This window comes from Cupressus sempervirens, chromosome 10 (assembly GCF_028749045.1).
Source record: "Cupressus sempervirens isolate cs-2001-9-10 chromosome 10, ASM2874904v1, whole genome shotgun sequence".
Taxonomy (NCBI): Eukaryota; Viridiplantae; Streptophyta; class Pinopsida; order Cupressales; family Cupressaceae; genus Cupressus; species Cupressus sempervirens.
In genome coordinates, this window is record NC_143127.1 from 978,886,389 (window position 1) to 978,907,538 (window position 21,150).

The window sequence follows — 21,150 nt, forward strand, 5'->3', positions numbered from 1 at the left end:
GAAAATGAACTATAGAGAAAACATAAAGTAAAAAACATAATGCATTTATTGGGGATAGCCAAGAAAGGGGAAGAAGAATAATTAATGCATCAATCCAAATTGTATGAAGTGCAAGAGGTCAAAGTAAATTGAAAATGGGAAGGTGAAGTAACCCCTCCTAGAAGGGATGAAGATCCTCTCATGGAATGTTAGGGTTTGTAATGCCCCTAACCAAACACACTTGATCAAGAGAGGCCTTGATCAAGCAAAACCAGATGTGGTGTTAATGCAAGAAACAAAGATAAAGATGGATGATTTGGAGGGGATGAGAAGAAATTTTAATAGATGGAAAAGTGTGTGGGTGGCTATAGAGGAAGCCTTAGGGGAAATGTGTGTTTTATGGAATCATGAGATAATGACTAGATTTGTAATGCAGATGGGCAAGAATTGACAGTGGATCAAAGTTTCTTCAAAATAATTAGGGTATGAATTTAATGCTCTTAATGTTTATGGCCCATTTCAGAGCAAAGAGAAGAGAGAACTATGGAAGACACTAATAGATGTTCTCAAAATATTACAAGATGAAATCACTATTTTAGGGGGTAATTTCAATGATATCCTCTACCCATAAGGAAAAAAAGGAGGTAAAGGTTGGAGGTCAACTACATAGGAGGACTTCTTGATCTTTGTTATGAAAAATGGCCTAATGAATATTCCCTTTAAACAGGGGGATTTTACAAGGAACAATAGGAGGCAAGGGTTTGTGAATATTACTAATAATTTGGATAGGCTCCTTTTAGGGGGGGATTGGACAAGAGTTGTTTGGTTTGTTGAAGCTGAAATTCTACCTATTCATGGTTTAGATCACTTCCTTATAAGTCTAAGAATTTAGGAAGAATATACTCCTAATTGATGCCCTTTCAAATTTGAAGTTGTGGATGAGGGTAGATTGATTTAAGGAGATGGTGGAAAAATGGTGGATGGAGGCACCTAAGTGGAAGGAAACAAGGCTTTTAATTTTTTTTTAAAGCTTCAACATATAAGAGGAAAGCTAAAAGTGTGGAATAGAGAATCTTTCCAAAACATATTTAAAAGAAAAGGGGTACTGGAAGAAGCACTTAAAGCTTTGAATGAAAAAATAATTTATGAGAGGATGAACGAGGAAGATTTCCTAGAAGAAAAGAGGCTAAAAAAAGAGTATGATGAAATCCTGTTAAGAGAAGAAGTACTCTGGAGACAAAAATCAAGAGAAGTGTGGTTGAAAGAAGGGGATAGAAACACAAAGTTCTTCCATAATTCAGTTAAAATAAGAAGAGCTCATAATAAAAAAAATTCTATTAAGAATGGGGAGGGTGAGGTGATAAGTGTTCCAAAATTGATAAAGAAAGTGGCAGTAGATTTTTTCAAAGATAGAGGAAGATGGGAGGATGGGGTGTAGGCTTCAGATGAAGATGTTTTGGATCACATTTAGGGGTGTATTACAAACAAGCAAAATGCAATGTTAGATGCTGAAGTCTCAAAAGTAGAGGTGAAAATGCTTTATGGGATTTAGGTAAAGATAAGAGCCTAGGGCCAGATGGCTTGACAAGTAGTTTTTTTAAACTCATTTGGGAGTGTGTAGAAGAGGAAATTTAGGGGATGGTGGAGGAATCCAGAAGAGGGGGTTTGTTCTAAAATATTTGAATAATACTTTGATTGTGTTAGTTCCAAAAAGGGATCAATGCAAATCTTTTGATGATTTTAGACCAATTTCTTTATGTAACATTGTGTATAAAATCATTTCAAAGGTAGTTACCAATAGGCTTAAAGTGGTGTTGAATGATGTAATATCTAAGGAATAAAGTGGAGTCGCTCCAAGAAGATCCATGTTTGAAGGGGTGATTATTCCCCATGAAATGATCCACTCAATTAGAACAAAAAAGCTTAGCAAAGTGATGGTAAAATTGGGTATTAAATGATCTTATGATGAGGTAAATAGAGATTTTTTGTTCAAAGTTATGAAGAAATTTGGTTTTAATGAGGATTGGATTAGCTAGGTAAAAGGTTTTTTAACCTTTGTAAGGTTCTCTGTGTTGGTTAATGGCAGTCCCCAAGGCTTTTTTGAATTAGAAAAAGGGATTAGGCAAGGGGACCCTTTATCTTCTTTCTTATTTATAATCTTGGTTCAAGTGTTAGGGAGGCTAATTAAAGAAAAAAAGGTTAGAGGTATACGAAAAGGGGTAAAGGTGGCAAGGGGAGTTGACCCAATTTCGCATTTGCAGTTTGTAGATGACACTTTTCTAATTGGTGAAGCTTTAGAGCAAGAATCTAGATTGATGAAAAAGATTGGAAATCTATGGAAAAGTGCTAGGACAAAAGAGAAATTGAGAAAAGTCTAAAATTTTCTTTTTTAACACCCCTCTTTATACGAGAAGAGCCATTGGGAGAATTCTAATTATAAAGCAGGAAAATCTTCCAAGTAGGTTTATGTGAATTCCTTTATTCTAAGGGAAAAATAGAAGTGAAGTATGGAAAGGATTGGCAGAAAAATGTTTGAGGAAGATGGAAGGATGAAAAGGTGAGTGGTTGACTTCTGCAGGAAGGATTATGATGCCAAAAGTAGTGATCTTAGTGGTGCCTATTTTCTTAGTGATGTGGTTAAAAATCTTGAAGAAGGTGATTAACTTAGTGGAAAGGGAGATGAGAAAATTCTTTTGGAGTGGGGTGGGGGAAGAGAAAAAATGGTCATTACTTAAAGGGGAAAATTTCTGTAGACCGAAGAAGTTTGGAGGTGTAAGAATTAGAGACGAGAACACAATGAACATTGGTTTAGGGGAAAAGTTGGTATGGCAAATGGAAAATGGTGAAGAGCAAATGTGGAATAGGATTCTCAAAGCTGAATATTTAGACTCTCATGAGAATATAAGGATTTTAACTATTCAAAATCCAATTAGAGGTTCAACAATATGGAATTTTATTCTTTCATGCAGGCATGTCATAACAAACCATATTTCATGGGTAATTGGTAATGGTAATAGGGAAAAGTTTTGGGAGGACTCATGGAATGGAAACAAATCTTTAGATGAGGAAATAGGAGATAGAGAAATGAAATAGATATTGTGTGACTTGTGGGGTAGGAATGTTAGAAACTATATGATGGAAGTTGAGGGAGTATTTGAGATAAAATGGATGTGGAAAGATTGGAGAGTGGAAGGTCTATCTAAAGGAAAACAATAATCCCTAAGGGAGATCTTTCATAGAAGAAAGGTCTACATAATTAATAGAGATGATAGGATTAGTTGGTGTGCAATAGCTTTGGGTAAGTTTTTAGTCAAGTTTGGATATGAAATTTTAGACAATAAGGAGGAAGAATGTTTTGAAGTGGGGGATTTGTGTTAGAGTAAAGAAATACTTCCAAAGGTGGGAACTTTCTCATGGCTAGCAATACAAGGAAAAATCTTAACAAGGGATAGGAGAAGAAAATTTTGTTTCCAAGGCTCTACAAAATGTGTTATGTGTCGAAAGGAAGAGGAGAGTGCTAATCACTTGTTGTTAAATTGTGAGACTATAGCACAATGATGGGGGTGTCTTGTCTTCAAGAGAAATTGGGTTGGTTTTGACCTTGGAGCCCCTATCTTAAGGCCTTCTCTATGGCCAAGAGTAGGAAGGAGAAACTTATTTGAATGCATATGGAGAGTGAATCCCTCAATTGTTATATGGGAGATCTAGAAGGAAAGGAATAGAAGGATTTTTTAGGAATTATCAGAGATAATTGATCAACTTTTATAAATGATTGATCAGTCTATTGAAGAAATGGTTAATGTTGCAATCTTTAGGAAAAATATGTCAAAATGTGTGTTAATGAATTATGATAGAGCTATTCAAAAAATGTGGCCAAAGATCAAATTAGGAAAGGAAGGGACAAATGGAAAATCTAATTCTAAAACCAATAAAAGGGAAGATGCAAAATGGGAAGCTCCTGAAGAAGGTTGGTTAAAAAGTAAAATTTTGATGGGGCATCTAAAGGAAACCCTAGAAAATTAGGAGCATGATGCATTATAAAGGATTATTCAGGGGAGACGTGGCCTTTGGAGCATTAAGGTTACAGGATGAAACAAATAATGAAGCAAATTTCTAGGAAGCATTGCTAGCATTAAAATGTGCAAAAAAATATGGATGAAATAAAATTATTTTAGAAGGTGATTCGATGGTGGTTGTGCAAGTTGTTAGCAATAACTCAATCTCCACATGACACTTAAAATTTTTGTTAGTATCTATTGTTGAAGAGTTAAATAATTTTGAGGAATTTCAAATTTACCATGTCTCTAGAGAAGCAAACAGAGATGCAAATGCTCTCTCAAAATGGGTAGTGGGCTTAAGGGAGGATGGATGGTTAGTTTTTGAAAATTGTAGCCATTGGGAAGGAATTGACGAAGAGGTTTCATGCATTTATTAGTTGGTGTTCTTTTTGAGATTAGTTGAGTGTTTTATAAAAAAGAGATGGTGAAAAGATAATTGATGTCATAAAGGACTATCAGAAAAGTTGGATGGGCAGATTTGGAAAATTGGTAATAAATGGGTTAATCATGACAAGATGTGATAACAGGTAAGGCATGATCTTTGAGGAAGGTTGAAGTGATGTTTCCGTTAATGTGGAAACTATCTGAAGGCATTATATATAGTAAAGGTGGAAATTTTTTTCTAATAATTAAAACAACAAATTTATAGAAGTGATAGTGACTGAATTGAAAGGTAGAATGGAAGCAACATTTACCTTTAAAACAAGCAGACAATAGAAGGCATTTTTCAGACCAGTACATGACAAGAGGTTGAAATTGCTGCTCAAATGCCCAATGCCAGCTATGATAGAAGTTGTTAAGGAGATGGTGGGTTAGCTATTTCAAAACTCCTCCCATCATTAGAAGATAAATGCAGATATAGTGGTGATAATAATGGCATGGGGGCTGGATATAGTATGCCTGGTGGAAGAAGTGGAATGGGTTATGAAAAATCTATTTTCAGATGATTTAATTGTGGGAATTGAGTCCCTATTAGAGTGGACATGGCCAGGGAAAGGTTTTGATTATAGAAAATATTATGAGAACTATGAAGAGGGTAGGAAACTTGGACGGGTGGGTTTTCTATGGTGTCCAATAGGAGTGGACAAGGATGGTTATAAAGCCAAGATAAAGGTGGCTTGGGCTAAGCTAGTGGAAGAAATTGGAGTTTTTCTAGAGAGGAGTGGAAGAAAGGTTATGGGCTTTTTCATTGCACACCCATGGAAGAGGAGAAGTGCGGGAGGAAGAAGGATTAGGATGGTGGTCAGTGTCAAGTTCCCAATTAGGGTGGAGGAGGGAAGAAGGAAGAGGAAAGCAAAATGGGCCATTTTTTTCTGGATTAATATGGGCTTCAAAGCACAAAATTGCTAAAAGAAATCTCAAGGAAGGATAGATAAAACTATAGAAATGTTGCAAGCTCAATGCAGTGAAATATAATAAACAATTTTGTGGAAGTTTTTGGAGGGTCGAGGAGGAAGATATAGAAAGGCACAAGGTTGGAAAGAGGCCGAGTAGGGGTGAAGGTGAAGTAATGGAGATGAAGATGGAAGATTGGGAAAGAGAACAATAGGATAGGTGGAGGACAATCTATTTATTTTTTATGTTTTTTTTGTTGATGCCCAGTCAAGAAATGCCAACATGTAATGGGTTTTTTATATAAATGTCTAGGACTTAGGGGGAAAGATATAAGTTTAAGAATGTCTAGAAAGGTGATTTTTTGAGATGAAACATGTATTTGTAAGGGAAAGGATATAATTTAAAAGCCTAGATCTAATATTATAAAAATGATATTAAACAATAATATAAAAAATTATTACCGAACAAAAAAATAAAATAGTATATTGCCTAGGGCAATATAAAAAGAAAAAACTCTAAAAATGATAACATTCAAGTAAATGTAAACATATTGTAATTGTGTGATCTCGTGACTTCTTTAGGCATTCACACAACTCCTTCTAGAGAACAACAAAAAGGTTTTCTCGCGGGATTACATCCCCCCAAACAAATATTAAAAAATTTGCAAGAAATTATAGCATTATTGCATGATCTTAGAACACAATCTACACAAAAATGATTTTTTTAATATCTTACAAGATTTCAATTCCATGATTCGTGGAGTAACAAGTGAGAAAATATAAAAAATTACCAATAATTTTAAAAAATGATTTTTTTTACATGTGAAGTGGGTCCCATTTGACATTCCATAATGTGAGCAAGAAAAATCAATAGTTAGAATTTAATACAATAATCACTTAAAAGATTCAGATGTAATGATTAATACAACATTGTGTTAATATAACTAAGAGTAAATAAAATAAAAAGAATATGTGAATATTCATAGACACTCAAAGAGAGCTCCTTTGATGAGTAGGTTTGTCTAATGCTTCTTAATGTGTGCATAAGGAATGCTCAAATTTTAATAGATGGATACAGGTGGAGGGTCAAGATGAACTCAAAAGAGATCACATAGAGTACTTCTTTAAACTTGTAAAATGGTGACAAGTGTGACCATGAGAGAGTTTGCAAAGACTTAGGGGTTGTAGTAGATTTACCATAAAAAACATTTTATGTTTCGTACCACAAATAGCAAAGTTGGGGAATTTGAAGAGTTTTTGAAGAAGTGGGAAGAAGGAATAAAATATACCTTAGATGAGATGAACATGCAAGACACTCATGTGAGCTCTTATATGCACATTTAAGGTTGACATGAACATGATTGACTTTGGGATACTTTTTGCTTTGTTTTGGAATGTGCAAATGATTAAGAAAAATATTAGATGAGGATTACAATTTAATTATTGGGCAAGTGAGATAGGTTGGGTTGGAAGCACGTGTTAGTTAGTTGGAGTAATGTTAGGTGATGGTTGAGTCATGTGTTTAAATAGATTGAACAAGGTTCATTTAATAATTTAATTAACTTAAATACATATGTGTATTTATTTAAATTACACTAGGTTTTATCTTTGATACTACAAAATATATTTAAGTTCTTAAACATTGACTATCATTTGTATTCAATAGTTTTTGAAGAAAATTTCAAATTTATTTTATGATTAATAAAAACTATTCACTAAACAACCCAACCAAATTTTATAGATAATATAACCTAATTATAAAGTTTTAAAAAAAGAAAAAAAAGCCTTTAGATAACATCAATAACATTTTTTTTTAATCATACCATGGAATACAATATTCTCTTAGTCCTTTGATTGATACAATTTTATGCCTAGCTATCCTCACCATTCCTCCTTAAATACAAATCCTTAGGAAAAAATTTATGAAGAAATTTAGCTTTGTTCAAATACATAGGAATAATGTTGGTATGGCTTTTGTTGGGATGACTTATGGAGGAAGTGTTTTTATTATGTTCCAATAGCACAAAGTTCTATCTAACATCATTTTTAGAAAATCTCTTTTGGCACTTTTTAGACACCCTAAAACTATCAAGCATAAATCTAGGCAATCAAACAAAACTAAATCAATCATTGTGAGAAAAAATTAAATAAATTGATTATCAAAACTAAAACAAATTAAAATAAATCAAAAGGATCAAGTAATTCTCGAATTGATTTTAATTAATTGTATAGTCTACTTAAATATTTAATCCTTATTCCAACCCATTCAAGGGGCATAGTTGATAAAATAAAGCAATTAAAGCAACGAAACCAATTTTCTAAACTCTCTCACTCACCAAATGGGAGGAGTTAAATGAACCAATGAGAATTGAGGAAATAAGTTCACATGGATTAACAATTGCGATGCAGTGGCGTGTACTTGTCTTAATTGTTTAGGAATTAATTATGATATAATTTTAGTTTTAAAATTTATTTTAATAATTTATTTAATTAAAGCTTTAATTAAAAAAACAAAATTGTATATATTGTAAATGACATACAAGTTTAATTTTAGGGTAACAAGATAGTTTGTGTAATATATAATGCTAATTTTAAATATGATTTTATTTATTTAATAGAAGTATTTGAATAAATAAAAACTTTGAGTAGATATTTCATGTTATAAACTTTCTATTTTCTCTTAAAATATTAAAAACGAGTCTTATTATCCAACATTTCTCCAAAAATTACAACAATTAAGTAAGGATTATATATAACTTTTAGGTTTACACCTTCTCTTACATAATATGTTAAATAACAAGTGTCACATAGTGGCATGTACTTGCCCTATTGTTATAAATTGTATTTGTAAGTATTGAATACAATTTGTAATTTTTAAAATAAATTTAATTTAATCTAATTCAGAAAATCAGAAAATAATTATTGTGAAAAATGGAAAATTTTTTTTATATAACTAATAAGTTCTCTAAGCATAATTTAAAATGAATAAATAGAATAGTGTAAAAACTCATTATACTCTTATTATTTCATTGATAGTTGTAAATAACCTTTACTAAGATGTATATAAAATTTTACTCATATATATTCTTTTGATGAAAATAATCTTTACAAAGTACACAAAAATTGACCATGTTATTATTATATTTTTTGTAAATTTGATTAACCAAAACTTGTGCATAGAGAAACTAAAACTAATATAACTATTACCATGTAATAGTTTTTTTGAATATTTTTTTTAAATGATGATTTTTTCCATATTTGATAAATTGAATTTAATTGTAAAATCTTGAAATTATTGAATATGTTTCTTAAGCAATATTCAAATTTCCTAAATATTATAAATTTTATATCTATGTTTTAATCTTCAACTTTTTTATTTTTGTATTTTCATTTTTAAAAAACTTATATTTACATTATTTAATGTTCATTCTACATTTTTTTCTTAAATCTCATCTCCTATCGGCGCACTCGTTGCATGTACAAAAGCATGTGACTACTAGTACTATAATATTTTTAATATTTCATATTGAAATTATCTTAGTTTTGAAGGAGCCCAGACAATTTTGTTATAAAAGAGAAAAATATGGAATTTTTTTTATTTTTATGAAAGAGGTAGAGTAGAAATTTAGAAATAAGATTCAACAAAGGTATCTCAACCAACCAACCAAAAATAAGAAGATTAACAAAAGATTACAACTAACAAAACATACAACCTCTCAACCTATTACTATACCAATAAAAAATAAAGATGCTTGACAATGAAATCATTTTTATTTCACCTCTCTTTTGTTTGGAGTGATTTTTTATTGACCTCATAATTTTATTTTTTTAGATATTCAAGATCTCACATCAATAAGCACTACAACACATCAACAAGCACTACAAATCATATTATTATTATGTACAAATATTTATATAATAATTAATGAAACCTTTAAATACACTACGTGTCACTTTTATCTTTAAAAAGTACTATGATGCTAGGCATAATTTGAATTTTTTAAAGACGTATTTTGATATAGTCACTGTAAGCAAAACATCGAATAAAGTATATTAAATTTACTTAAAAGTTATACATCAATTAAACAAGAGCTCTAATCGAGCTTTAGTCCCTGCCTTATGTGGGAGAATGAAGGGTTATACATACCGCCAAATCTATTTTTTAGTTTAATCCATCGAACTGTAACATTGATTTCAAAAGTTGTTGCAATTTTATAGAAAAGGAGGAAGTTGAGGGTTAAAAAAAACTAGAACGGTGGAAGTTTTCTATTTGTATTTCGAAATTAGCAGATTTTCAAATTGCACAAAAATAGCACATGTAACATATGAATAAGTAAGTTGAGAAGATTGTATATGTAAAACTATCATATTCTATGCATTATAGGAGGATTAATCTAATTTACATTGTTTGTATTAAGGACGACTGTATCAAAAGAATAGGATAGTTTGACATTGATGTAAAATGTAAGATATGTTTCAATAATTATGAATTTGTGTTTCCCTAGCATAACTTCAAATATAGAAATAATTAATAGTATAATTTTTATTTTTATTTTAAGTTTTATTTTAAATAACATTTAATGAAAAAACTATACTCATATGATGTAATGTTTGATCATTTTCATTAAACTAAAGATAAATAATGTTTTTACAAATTATTATATATGTCACATAAATAATAATAAGAATTGATATTTGGTATTTTTCTGTTATTAATTTTATTCCATCAAGAAAAATTAATATAGAAAATAAAGTAAATAAAAAATAGTTTTAAAATAAAATAAAGATATAAACATTCAAAATTTTTAAGACTAAGAAATTTAAAATATTTAATATTTACTATATAATATTTTAGGACTTTACTTCATATCAATAACTAAGATGAAAATTACAAATAGAAGATATGATGTTGTTAGGGAGGGTAGAAAATTAGAAGAAATGTTGTTTTGTTTGCATGGAGAAAAAGATTTTGGCGTCGAGAAGAAAACAAATTCAAATATTAAAAAAATATTGTTTAAAAATTAAATATAACATGTAAAAATTACATTTTTAATATATTTTGAAAAAATAACTATTATATTGTTTAATTTGAAATAAATATAAAGCATTTGAAATAAGTAATTATAAATAGAAAATATATCTAAATATTAATTCAGTCATATAATTTTTAAAAAATATTACTTCACTTACTAAATTTTTAGAGGAGGAGTCCCTGTCTATTGTGAAATAATTAAGTTCATAAATTTTAAGAAAACTATTACTTATATTTTTAAAATTACTGGACCAAGTAATAAAAATAAAAATATAAGTACATATATTTTAAATTTATTCATGTATAGAAGTGATTAAAGTTTATAATTTGTAATTTGTTAAATATATTTTTTAGAACTCAAAAAAATAATACAAATAAATTTAATTTGAAATAAATTATTTAAAATTTTATTATTTGTAATTTAGTATCTTTAAAAATAATTAAGTGAAGCTTTTGGAAAAAAATAAATTTAAGATTTTTTAAATTATTAATCTTTAAAAAATAATAAGAACTATTATTTGTGTGTTACTATTTTAGAACTTTTTAGAATTTTAAAATACACTTATGACATTTGGAAACTTTGCAATCTCCAAATTTTTAATAATTTATGAATTAATGAACAAAAATAAATTTATTATTATATTTTATTGAAATATTTGATTTTTAACTAAATTTTAATTTAAAATAAAAATGTCTTTAATTGATTTTCTTAAAAAATAATTAAAATAAAATAAAATTTGAAATATAAAATATTTTAACACAATTATTAAGAATAATATAAAAGTAAATTATATTAGCATTCAACTGAGTTGTCATCAACCTCACTTGCATGGCACATAGGTGTTCTAGTACAGAGGCCCCTATTTCCTTTCCATTAATATAAATATAATTAATTATAACAACAATTACACTCATTATGTGACACTTTTTAAATTTAAATATACGAGATTTCTATGTATAGATAACTTGTGACTTGAATTTGATAAATGTTTTTTGGTTCTAGATTTAATTGTGATCCAAAACGTTGAATTTTTTTATTGTATTATTATATTTCTTTACAAAAAGTCATGCTAAATTTTAATATAATTTATTAACTAAAACTTTCATTTAACTTATTTCAATAAAGTTATCTTATGGTATCTATTAAAATTAAAAGTATTTCTTTTTACAATAATAGAACCTAAATGCATCAATATCTAAACATTTTATTGAAATTTTCTAATCACAATTTTCCAATTTCAATTTCATTAACTCAAGATCAATAAAGAAACTTTCTATTTAATTTTACGCTCAATGTTTCATTAAATCAAGATTTATTTAAGGGTGAGTGAGTAGCCGAGTTGGTGTGAAGGCGAGTCGTGAGGCGTAGTGTTAGGCTAATGATCCCGGTGCTACGCATCAACTCCGGTTCGAGTCACACTAGGTTTACCACAAACCCTTTTAGCCAATAGTGGCATGTTGTGATGGTTAAGTTGTTAAGTTGTTATCCTTGCCATCAAGGTTCAAATCCAATGGGGATGAGGTCCCCCGTTTGTGGCCTCACTGGTTCATAGCTCCAGGTCAAAGCGTTTACCCCTCTCTTAACAAAAATAAAATAAAATCAAGATTTATTCCAAAAGATATGTTTTTAAAGGAAGTTTCCAAATAGTTGAAAATTGACTCAAGATTAATAAAGAAACTTTCTATTTAATTTCCCACCCAATGTTTTATCAAATTAAGATTTGATTTGAAGGTTATGTCTATAAAAAAAGTTTCAAAATAGTTGAAGAAAAGAAGAAGAGATTCCTTAAATGAAAAAAAACACTTCTCATATATAAAGACTTGTATTATCATTTGTCAAAGCTTCATAACTTCATTAATCCTATAAAAAAGTTCATATGATGGCACAGATATGACTTCAAAGAGAAGAAAAGATACCACGAATCCGTATGACAATGTCGGTGTGGTGTTAACAAAGCAGTCCAGTCGTCGAAGGCACAACAATTAACGAAAGATTTGAAGGGGCGGCTAATGCCGTGGGATTCCATAATATCATCCATTGACATAGACAGTTAAACTTTATTATACTAGCACTTGCACCAAAGAGGTGCAAGGGGTACACCAATAGGTCTTTTTGTCTTAAAATCAAAATAAAAGAGATGTAATATTAAAAGGAGGATTTCTAGATTACAATTTAGTTGTTATATATAATTTAGTCATTTACACGCGAGTAACCTCTTTGGATGTTCAAAAATTGTACAACTTTAATGTTCTATTTAATGCACAACATCCTAATTCAAGAGTTGGTTTGAGTTGTACAATTGTCTAAATACATTCTTTTGTATGTAAATACAAACATAGTTTGAGTCAGATGCATGGCTGGCGTGAGTAAAAGGAAAATGATGCAAATTGATAAGAGGAAGTGCATATGATTAAATGGTGTAAAATTGAGAACTAATTTCAATTATAAAAGTGTTGAAAATGTTACTTGACATACTTGAAATTGCCTTGTTCTTTTTTGTTATTGTGTGTGAAAACCTTTTTAAATACAACAAATGTCAATCTATAGAATGAAACAAGAATAATATAATATTAGAATGTCAAATATTACCATTTTCTATAGATGTAGCAGCATAGATGTGGGTATAGCTTCACATAGCCTCAAATCAATTTGGATAGTAGTTTGGGACCTATAATTTGATGGTGAAAATTTCTATATTTAAAATCTTATATTTAATATTTTTTTTTGTACATTTCAATTCATTAAGTATTAAAATAAGCATATGTCCACTTCTATATCTATTTTCAATATTTATCATCTCCATTTTAATAGGAGGAAAAATAATAAACTTCCATCTCCATTTGTGAATTAGGGATAAGAAGCTTGAAAAATACATAGAAAATTTATTAATTTGAAGAACAAGTAAATAAAAAAGCAAAAATAATTGTTTAATTTATCAATATTGAAATATTTAAATAATATGTACTTTAAAAGTAGTTGATATATTATACAAACAATATTTTTTATATTAATAAATATTGGAAAGTAAATATTATTACAGAAGTGGAGCAAAATATAGTTAAATTCTTTAATAAATTAAATTAAAATAAAATAAAATTATGCTTAATATAAAATAATATAATTTTTTTAAAACTAAATTTTAAATTTTTAGATGAAAATTTATAAGATCATCTTACAAAGTAAAAAATAAGATGGAACATTGAAAATTATTAGTCTAATTAAATTATTATTATTATTATTAATTTAACCACAATTGAATTCAAAAAAATGAAGAATTAAAGAATAAATAAATATAAAAGAAACTAAATATGTTTAATCAATAAGAAAGGAAGAATGAATTTCTCGTAATAACTATTTTAGTTTTCCATACTTATTACTAACCATTTAATGTAAAAAGAAAACAAAAAGTATGTTTTTTTAATTTAATTAATCAACAATAAAATTTAATGCTGAAACAGTCAAATAATCTAAATACATGGGCACAACGAATGCACCCGATAATGCATAGTTGAGAAGCGATTTGGTGTCGCATTTTCTGTAATTGGTGCAGCAAATAACATAAATAAAAATCAGAACTCTATGTCAAGAACACCTGCAAAGTATTATATCTACACTCCTATTCTTTCCAACCGATTCTTGCATATCAGTGATACGTCTCATGCAAATAAATAGACACTGAAAAAACCATTCGAAATCAGATTTTAATTCAAAAGAATTAGTCATAAACAGACACTTAAAAAACCATTCCAATTCAGATTTTAATTCAAAAGAATTAGTAAATGTTTCGGGCAAACATGGAAGTATAAACAAGTCTCTCTCTGTTTTGACATATCTGTGTTGTCATTACTCATAACAAGTATCTTCACAAAATCATTCAAAAATACAACATAACTACACCTCAAACGCGTGCCACACCTCACCAGAAGATTCCATGCAATGGATTATAGCAAAGGAATCATCATTAAATTACATGATTATAGCAAAGATTCCGCCACTGTTCCTCAACCCAGTCGGCTAATTTGCCGCTAAAGAACCAATGAACGTTGATTTGCCTCAGAGAAAGGCTATTTTTTGATGTTTCTAATTGCGGACGAGGCTATTTTTTGATGTTTCTAATTGCGGACGAGGCGGGGTTTCGAGGGCTAAATTTAGCAGCGACTCCGCTATTTCGGCGACTTCCCGGAAAATAAACCTCGCCTGGAGCAGATTTCTGCAAGGGGAAAGGTTCTAGGGTTTAGCGGAGGGAAAAAATTTCGGTCGCGCGGAGCTCTCGGGATCGAGCCCCTGTTTAGCTGTTCGGTGACAATTAGTTTGGGAAGTATCAACATTGTGTGTGGAGCAGATTTCTGCATGTTGCGACTGGACAGGGGCATGTGTAAGGATTTACTTACAGCAGAGAGGTAATTCTGACTCGTTTTCAGGAGCGGAGGCTAAATATAGCTTATAGCGTGAGAATTATTTAAAAAAAGAATTATTATCATATGAGCGGATTCTTGTTCGTAGCACAGGAGGAGGAGTTTTTCTAAGCATGGGAAATGTCATCTTAGTGCTAATAGTATTCGCGTTACCTTCCACCCTTGTGTGGATTTGGGTGACATCTTTGTGCTTCCATTTTCTTATTCGAGTTAAGTGATGTAGCCCTTCTGATAGTGACATAGGATCTTTATCTTATGCAATATCAACAAGACTTAAGTAAGATAGTCAGGGGACTCAAGAAGATGATGACCTTCCGACACGTCAATTGCATCATGGAAGCCGTCGTACATTTCTTCAGATGCACCATTTCTCGTGCAAGTCATAATGCTCAGGTGCTGTACACAATGCTGAGGGATTTGTTGTGAAATAATTTCAATTTTACTACTCCTATTTAGTTTTGTTCTCATAGAACACTTGATCTTTGTGAACTAATCAGTATATTTAAATAGATGATATGTGGATTTTTAAAAAATAGTCATCTTGTATTTGTATGCTCTGTACGAAAATCCATTCCTACTATATGCCAAAACATCCCCTCACCTCGTACAAACTTAGTCCATCGTACACTCTACATGGCTGTATTGTACGGGTCCCATCGTACGTCAACACTCCCCCACACAGTAAGGTCTTCCTTACTCTAACTCTGTACGCCCTCTTAGCAATCCCTTACATCGACTCTATTTCATAGTCATCGCTCTATATAGTTTTATAAATCAATTTTATGTGTTGATATTCTTTTCCTCAATGCAGAAAAAACATGTACGTAAATATACTGCTGTTTCAATTTTTGATATGGTGTTAGGTATATTTGAAACATGGGGTCGCATTGCATGAGGTTGCACATAAGGAGTGAATACAAAACAGTTATCTGTATACAAAGAGATGATCTTATTATATTTGTTCCCGATTCTTTATTTTTAGTAACATAAAGTGAAATTTGGTTCATAATATTAATACACTGAACAGTGAAACTCTAACCATACAATGTGGATGCAATTTGTTCCATCACGATTCAGGTTCAGGAGGAACCCTACCATTTACAGTTTGGAACTTGGTGACTATGTTAGAATTTTTTTGATACATTCTGGAGGCTAAGAAAATTTGGAAGTCCTGTAATTTTTTTTAGGATCTGAGAAGTCTGGACTGAATCAGACAAATCTAGCTTGTTCAAAATGTCTAAATTTGAGCTATATCTGGCAGGATGTGACAAAACTTCTTTGGACATACGTTCATCTTTAGTATGACTTAAAGTAAAGACATTTGAAACTTTCTATCAATTGCCATGTCATACATCCAATCAGAATTTCATGAAAAAAGGGAAGCTTGTGAAAAAAACTTGAATTGCATAATTTATCTGCATAACAAATCCCAATTTGTATTGAAAAGCAAACAGCATGTATATTTCAAATGGTACTAGTCGCAAAACACATACATAAATGGGTCTGAATTCAGAAAGATGTAGAGAGTTGTGAACATGGAAGTGGGATATAAGTAGGTGCTTTCCAACATACGCGGAATAATGGGCTTCAATTGGAGCCAATTATGACAGTCAACCTTGCATTTTTTATCAGTAAAATCAATCAGTTGATTTCTTTGGAGAAGTAAGAGCCATGAAGCAGTTCTTAGGTATCAAAAGTTGGAAAGCTGGAGAGAGATTGAATATTTGTGGCCTCTGTGAGTTGCCAGATATAGACATGCAAGAGTTTCATAAACACTAGGCTTGCTTTGTCTAAGAAGTAGCAATTTTATGAATATTGAAAGTAGGCGATTTTGAATAATTGGGTTGGTTTTGAAATATAGGTGTTAGTTTTGTCATGTGACAACAATGGCTGAAAAAGACCGAGAACTCTTCTACTTACTTTCCTAATTGGTTTCTAGAGACTTTGGGTATCCCAACTTATCACATGTAAATGTCCATTGAGGCAATTTAGAAGCGTTCAAGTTTAATTTTTTGAACTGTAGTATTTATAAGTTAGAAACCTACCATAGGCAAAAGAGCATAGTTGAGTGTATAAAAGAGCTGCTGTAGTGATCTAGAGATGGAAATAAGTTGTTTCAAATTTTCAAGCAATCTAAGATCATTATTTCCATTCAAGATAGTGGAAGGTGTGTTTTTAAATTTTACTCACTAATTTATTTAGTTTTCTCCTCGGAATTACATCAGATATAGAAGCAAAATTGCATCAGAATTATGAGCAGAATTACAATAGATTATGAGCAAATTTATAGGAGACCTTTCAAGTGATTTAAGGTATATATGTGGCAAACTTTTTAAAGAAGTTGAAGGCAGATTTCTAGCAGAACTTTCAAGGAGATTTGAGCAGATTTATAGCAGACCTTTCAAGGAGATAAAAGGTACATTTATAGCAGATCTTTCAAGTGATTTAATTCTGATTTTAAAGGTGATTTATAGGAGATTTGAGGTAGAGTTGAAGGAGATTTCTTTTCATGATGAGTATGATTCTCTTGTGTTACCAGTTGGTGCCTCTCAATAGAAGAGATTGGCCTCTCTTGCTGGGTTGGTGCTCAATGGTGGGGATTGGTGTATCCAGTGAGTTGGTTTCTACAAAGTTTTGTATGGACTGCTGTCTTCAATAGGTTGGTGCCTACAATGTTTGTAAGAGGAGTCTTTATTAACAATATTTTGCCATGGTTTTCTCAGGAAAGCATTTCCACATAAATCTTGTGTTCTTAGTTGCTGATGTTGCATGATTGATGATTATTGTGATTATCAATTTGGAAGAGTAAAAGATTGCCTTATACTGATTTACCACACCTTTAGTATAAGCATGTGCTCATCACTTTGTATATAGACATTTTTTAATTCATTTCTTAAGCAAACCTCATACAATCCTCAAGTTCTGAATATAGCTAACACCATACCAAAATTTGAAATAGGGATATACTTATGTGTGAATATTTTTGCATTGTGAGAAATAATATCAATACATATTGATATAATTGATTAGCACACTATATGAAGCGATGTCTATAATGCTTGATTACATGTTTACTCAATTATGAAGTGCAATTAAATATGATAGCTAATGTAAAGGCCTAAATTGAAACAATTTTATAAACTTTTTGTTTCATCAACATTGTTATCCTCATATTGAACTGCCACCATTATATTTGTGTGCTGTAGTGAGACGGATTCTCATGCAAGCCTCACACAGTAGATAAAGAGCAATTTGTTTAGTAGAATTTTCGTTTCCCCTTGAGAATAGTTCTGATGAAGCTTTGGTAGTCTCTGCATCAAACACAATCTGTGACTATACAATTTGCATCCATGCAACATAATTGTTAACCATATATCACATATCTCCTATGCAATTAAAACTTGATCCAATATATGATCTCCTAACCAAAAACATAATCCTTTCGGCTTCTAGAATGAAATGTGTAGAATCTTTGACCAAAACAATAAAGCGATGATAGTCAATCAAGAGTAAATAACTCTGATGTTGGCTCAACCAAAATATATCATTTATGGAAATTAATTCTCCGACCAATACATCATACTGGTAAATCATTGCCAACCGCCCTGTTCTTCACAGAAATGTCAGCCCAATACTCAGAAATGAATATCTCCATAATGCAACCACTTCAGACCTTGCGATGATCGTACTAGACGTAATCATTTGTACCACCATGCCCCACAATCTCATTCTGTAACTAAATCTGCTCATATTTAATTGGTCTTTCTGACTGCCTGAACACTGCTTCCAGTAGACTAATTTTTTTTGCAAGTGTAAAACTTCCAGTAAATCCTCTCAACTCCAAAATGACCATGAAAAAGAATATTAGTAATTATCAATGACAACTTACCATGCTTTGCTAAACACTCTTGCCCACACAACATGGGTGGCCTATGTAGACAGAGAACTCGTCTTTGTCCTGCCAATCATGTCTCAGTTCTAAGCCATACATGATTGTTTCCAGTCTTTAGTTTTACTTCCAACAACCGACCATTATAGGGTTTGTAGAACATTTACTGTAGCTAAGCCCAAGGGCATTTTATAACACCCCTTGTTCCACAAGTGGCAGGAGTTCTTGTCCATCCAACATGGGGTGGCCTACTTAGATAGGGAATCCATCTTTGCCCACCCAACCGGGTCTCCTTACTAGCCCTTACATGATTGTTTTTATAGTTAATACTATAATATTGCATACCAATCACTTTCTTTAATATTTTAGATTGTTGTACTATTTTCTGAGTTCTATTCAAATTACACTTGGTCATTTGATTTAAGGGCATTTTATAACACCCCTTGTTCCACAAGTGGCAGGAGTTCTTGTCCATCCAACATGGGGTGGCCTACTTAGATAGGGAATCCATCTTTGCCCACCCAACCGGGTCTCCTTACTAGCCCTTACATGATTGTTTTTATAGTTAATACTATAATATTGCATACCAATCACTTTCTTTAATATTTTCGATTGTTGTACTATTTTCTGAGTTCTATTCAAATTATACTTGGTCATTTGATTTATGCCGATTGGTTGATATTTGTATGAATGTTTGATTGATTGAGTGAATTCCTTTGATTGTATAATTTGAGGTATTGGTGAGTGATGATTAAGTGATTGCTGATAAGATGATTGACCAGTGATAATGTAAGGAGTGTTGTTTGATATATTGGCAAAGATGATTGAATGAATGCCAATTTGATAGAAAGATGCTTGATTTCTTGATTCCAAGATGAAGGGATGATTGATGTGGATTTGATGATAGTTTGCTTGATTTCATGATGGATTAATGATTGATGGATAAATGAAGGATTTCTTTTGATGGATTTATTAGTGATCCTTGAACACTTGGAATAAATTCTCTTGTTTACTGTATTGGTGAAATGTCTCCACCTTTTATAAGGATTGAGACACCACTTTTCATTGTTGCCTTTGGAAAAAAAAAATGTTATTCCCCAAATCATTTTCCCTTGGATTTCATCCTCAAATAAAACTTTATCTTCTTTATATCATCTAGTGCGAGGATAAGTCACATCTCTTCATCATGTCTTCCCTTTGCAATAGTTACAACCTTTCACAGTTAACACTTTCCAAAAGGGACACAATCCTTCATCATTTTCGCTCTTTGAGATAGACGACCTTTCATAATACAACCCTTTGCCCTTTGAAATAATTACTTATTTTCTTCCCCCTCCTATGCTCTCTTTAATCCCTCCATAATTCCTATGCTCCATTCTTGTTTCCTCCTCCCACATCTCCTTTCAAATGATTTTTTGCTATTCCTTTTGTATCTCATGTTTGAGGGACATTTATTCTCTTATAATTTAATTTTATTATTATTGCTTATCATTAATTCCAATTTCAAAAAGATGACATTTCAACGAGGATAGATTGAATTCCAAGCCCTTTTCGAATTTGTCTTTATGAGAAACCACATAAAGTGATATAATTCAGTTTCATCTCCTTTATGAGCTCTAATAATCCACTTAGTACACAAATATCACACTTGCTGATGAGTTTCCATTAAATGCACGCTGGTAGGCTCACAAGGGAGACAACAAAAATCCTAGACATCTCTATGAAATTCCTTTTCATGTGTAGAAGCAGCCCAAATAAAGTCTTAAAAAACCCTTGGAACTGGCCCAACATAAAGAGTGATAAATATGCATGTTATAAATTTGTGAATAAGAATTTTTAAAATTTCTTGTTAATCATGAACAACGTGATAAGATTTGGAGATCTAAGAAGGGACCACAATCAAAAATTGCTGAAGGGTTTGTTCCTCCTCAATAGATGGATCTTCAACTATAAAGATTTGTTAGTAATGGTTGAAAAAAACTTGATGTTACTAGAATATATCAACCTTCAAGTTTGTTTTCACTTAGTTATAAAGTACTTGCTACCATCTTGGAGCACTAGCTTGCAAATTTCCTCGTTCTGACATCATAATACCATAAGGAATCAAAAGCAATATGCCCTTATTTAGTGGTGAAAGTTCAAGTGATAAAGTGCTATGAAGCCCAAGTGCGTTTTTGAGATAACGATCTAGAACACTGTGTGAATTTTTTAGGCAACTCTAAAGATGAGGTTTTATCTTCTCAACAACACTGTCTACAGGGATTAGGCACAAGAAGACTGAATCGTCCACCTCAAAAATAAAATTAGCTTTGTGTTAATCCACAAAAAAACTTCTATTGATTCTGTGCACTTTGAAGATTATTCTTAAGTGACTTAAGGATGTCCCGACTCTCCTTAATCCAATCCTTGGCCTTGGGAGTTATGTTGTCTCCAAATTCCAAT

At 31.1% G+C, this 21,150-nt stretch overlaps 1 protein-coding gene across 8 annotated transcripts in view; it reads left to right on the top strand.

Annotated features, from left to right (window-relative positions):
* The window catches only part of LOC149537245 (serine/threonine-protein kinase BSK1-like), a 380,772-nt gene that overhangs the window by 234,972 nt on the left and 124,650 nt on the right, over positions 1–21,150 (top strand). For 2 of the 8 annotated variants that reach the window (XM_089807498.1, XM_089807497.1), the window contains exon 2: positions 13,920–14,003. Coding sequence is in view for 3 of the 8 variants with exons in the window: in XM_089807500.1 (XP_089663626.1) it covers positions 15,075–15,212 (138 nt within the window). In the remaining 5 variants the exon portion in view is untranslated. The other 6 variants (XM_089807495.1, XM_089807500.1, XM_089807493.1 and 3 more) reach the window with 6 other exon arrangements.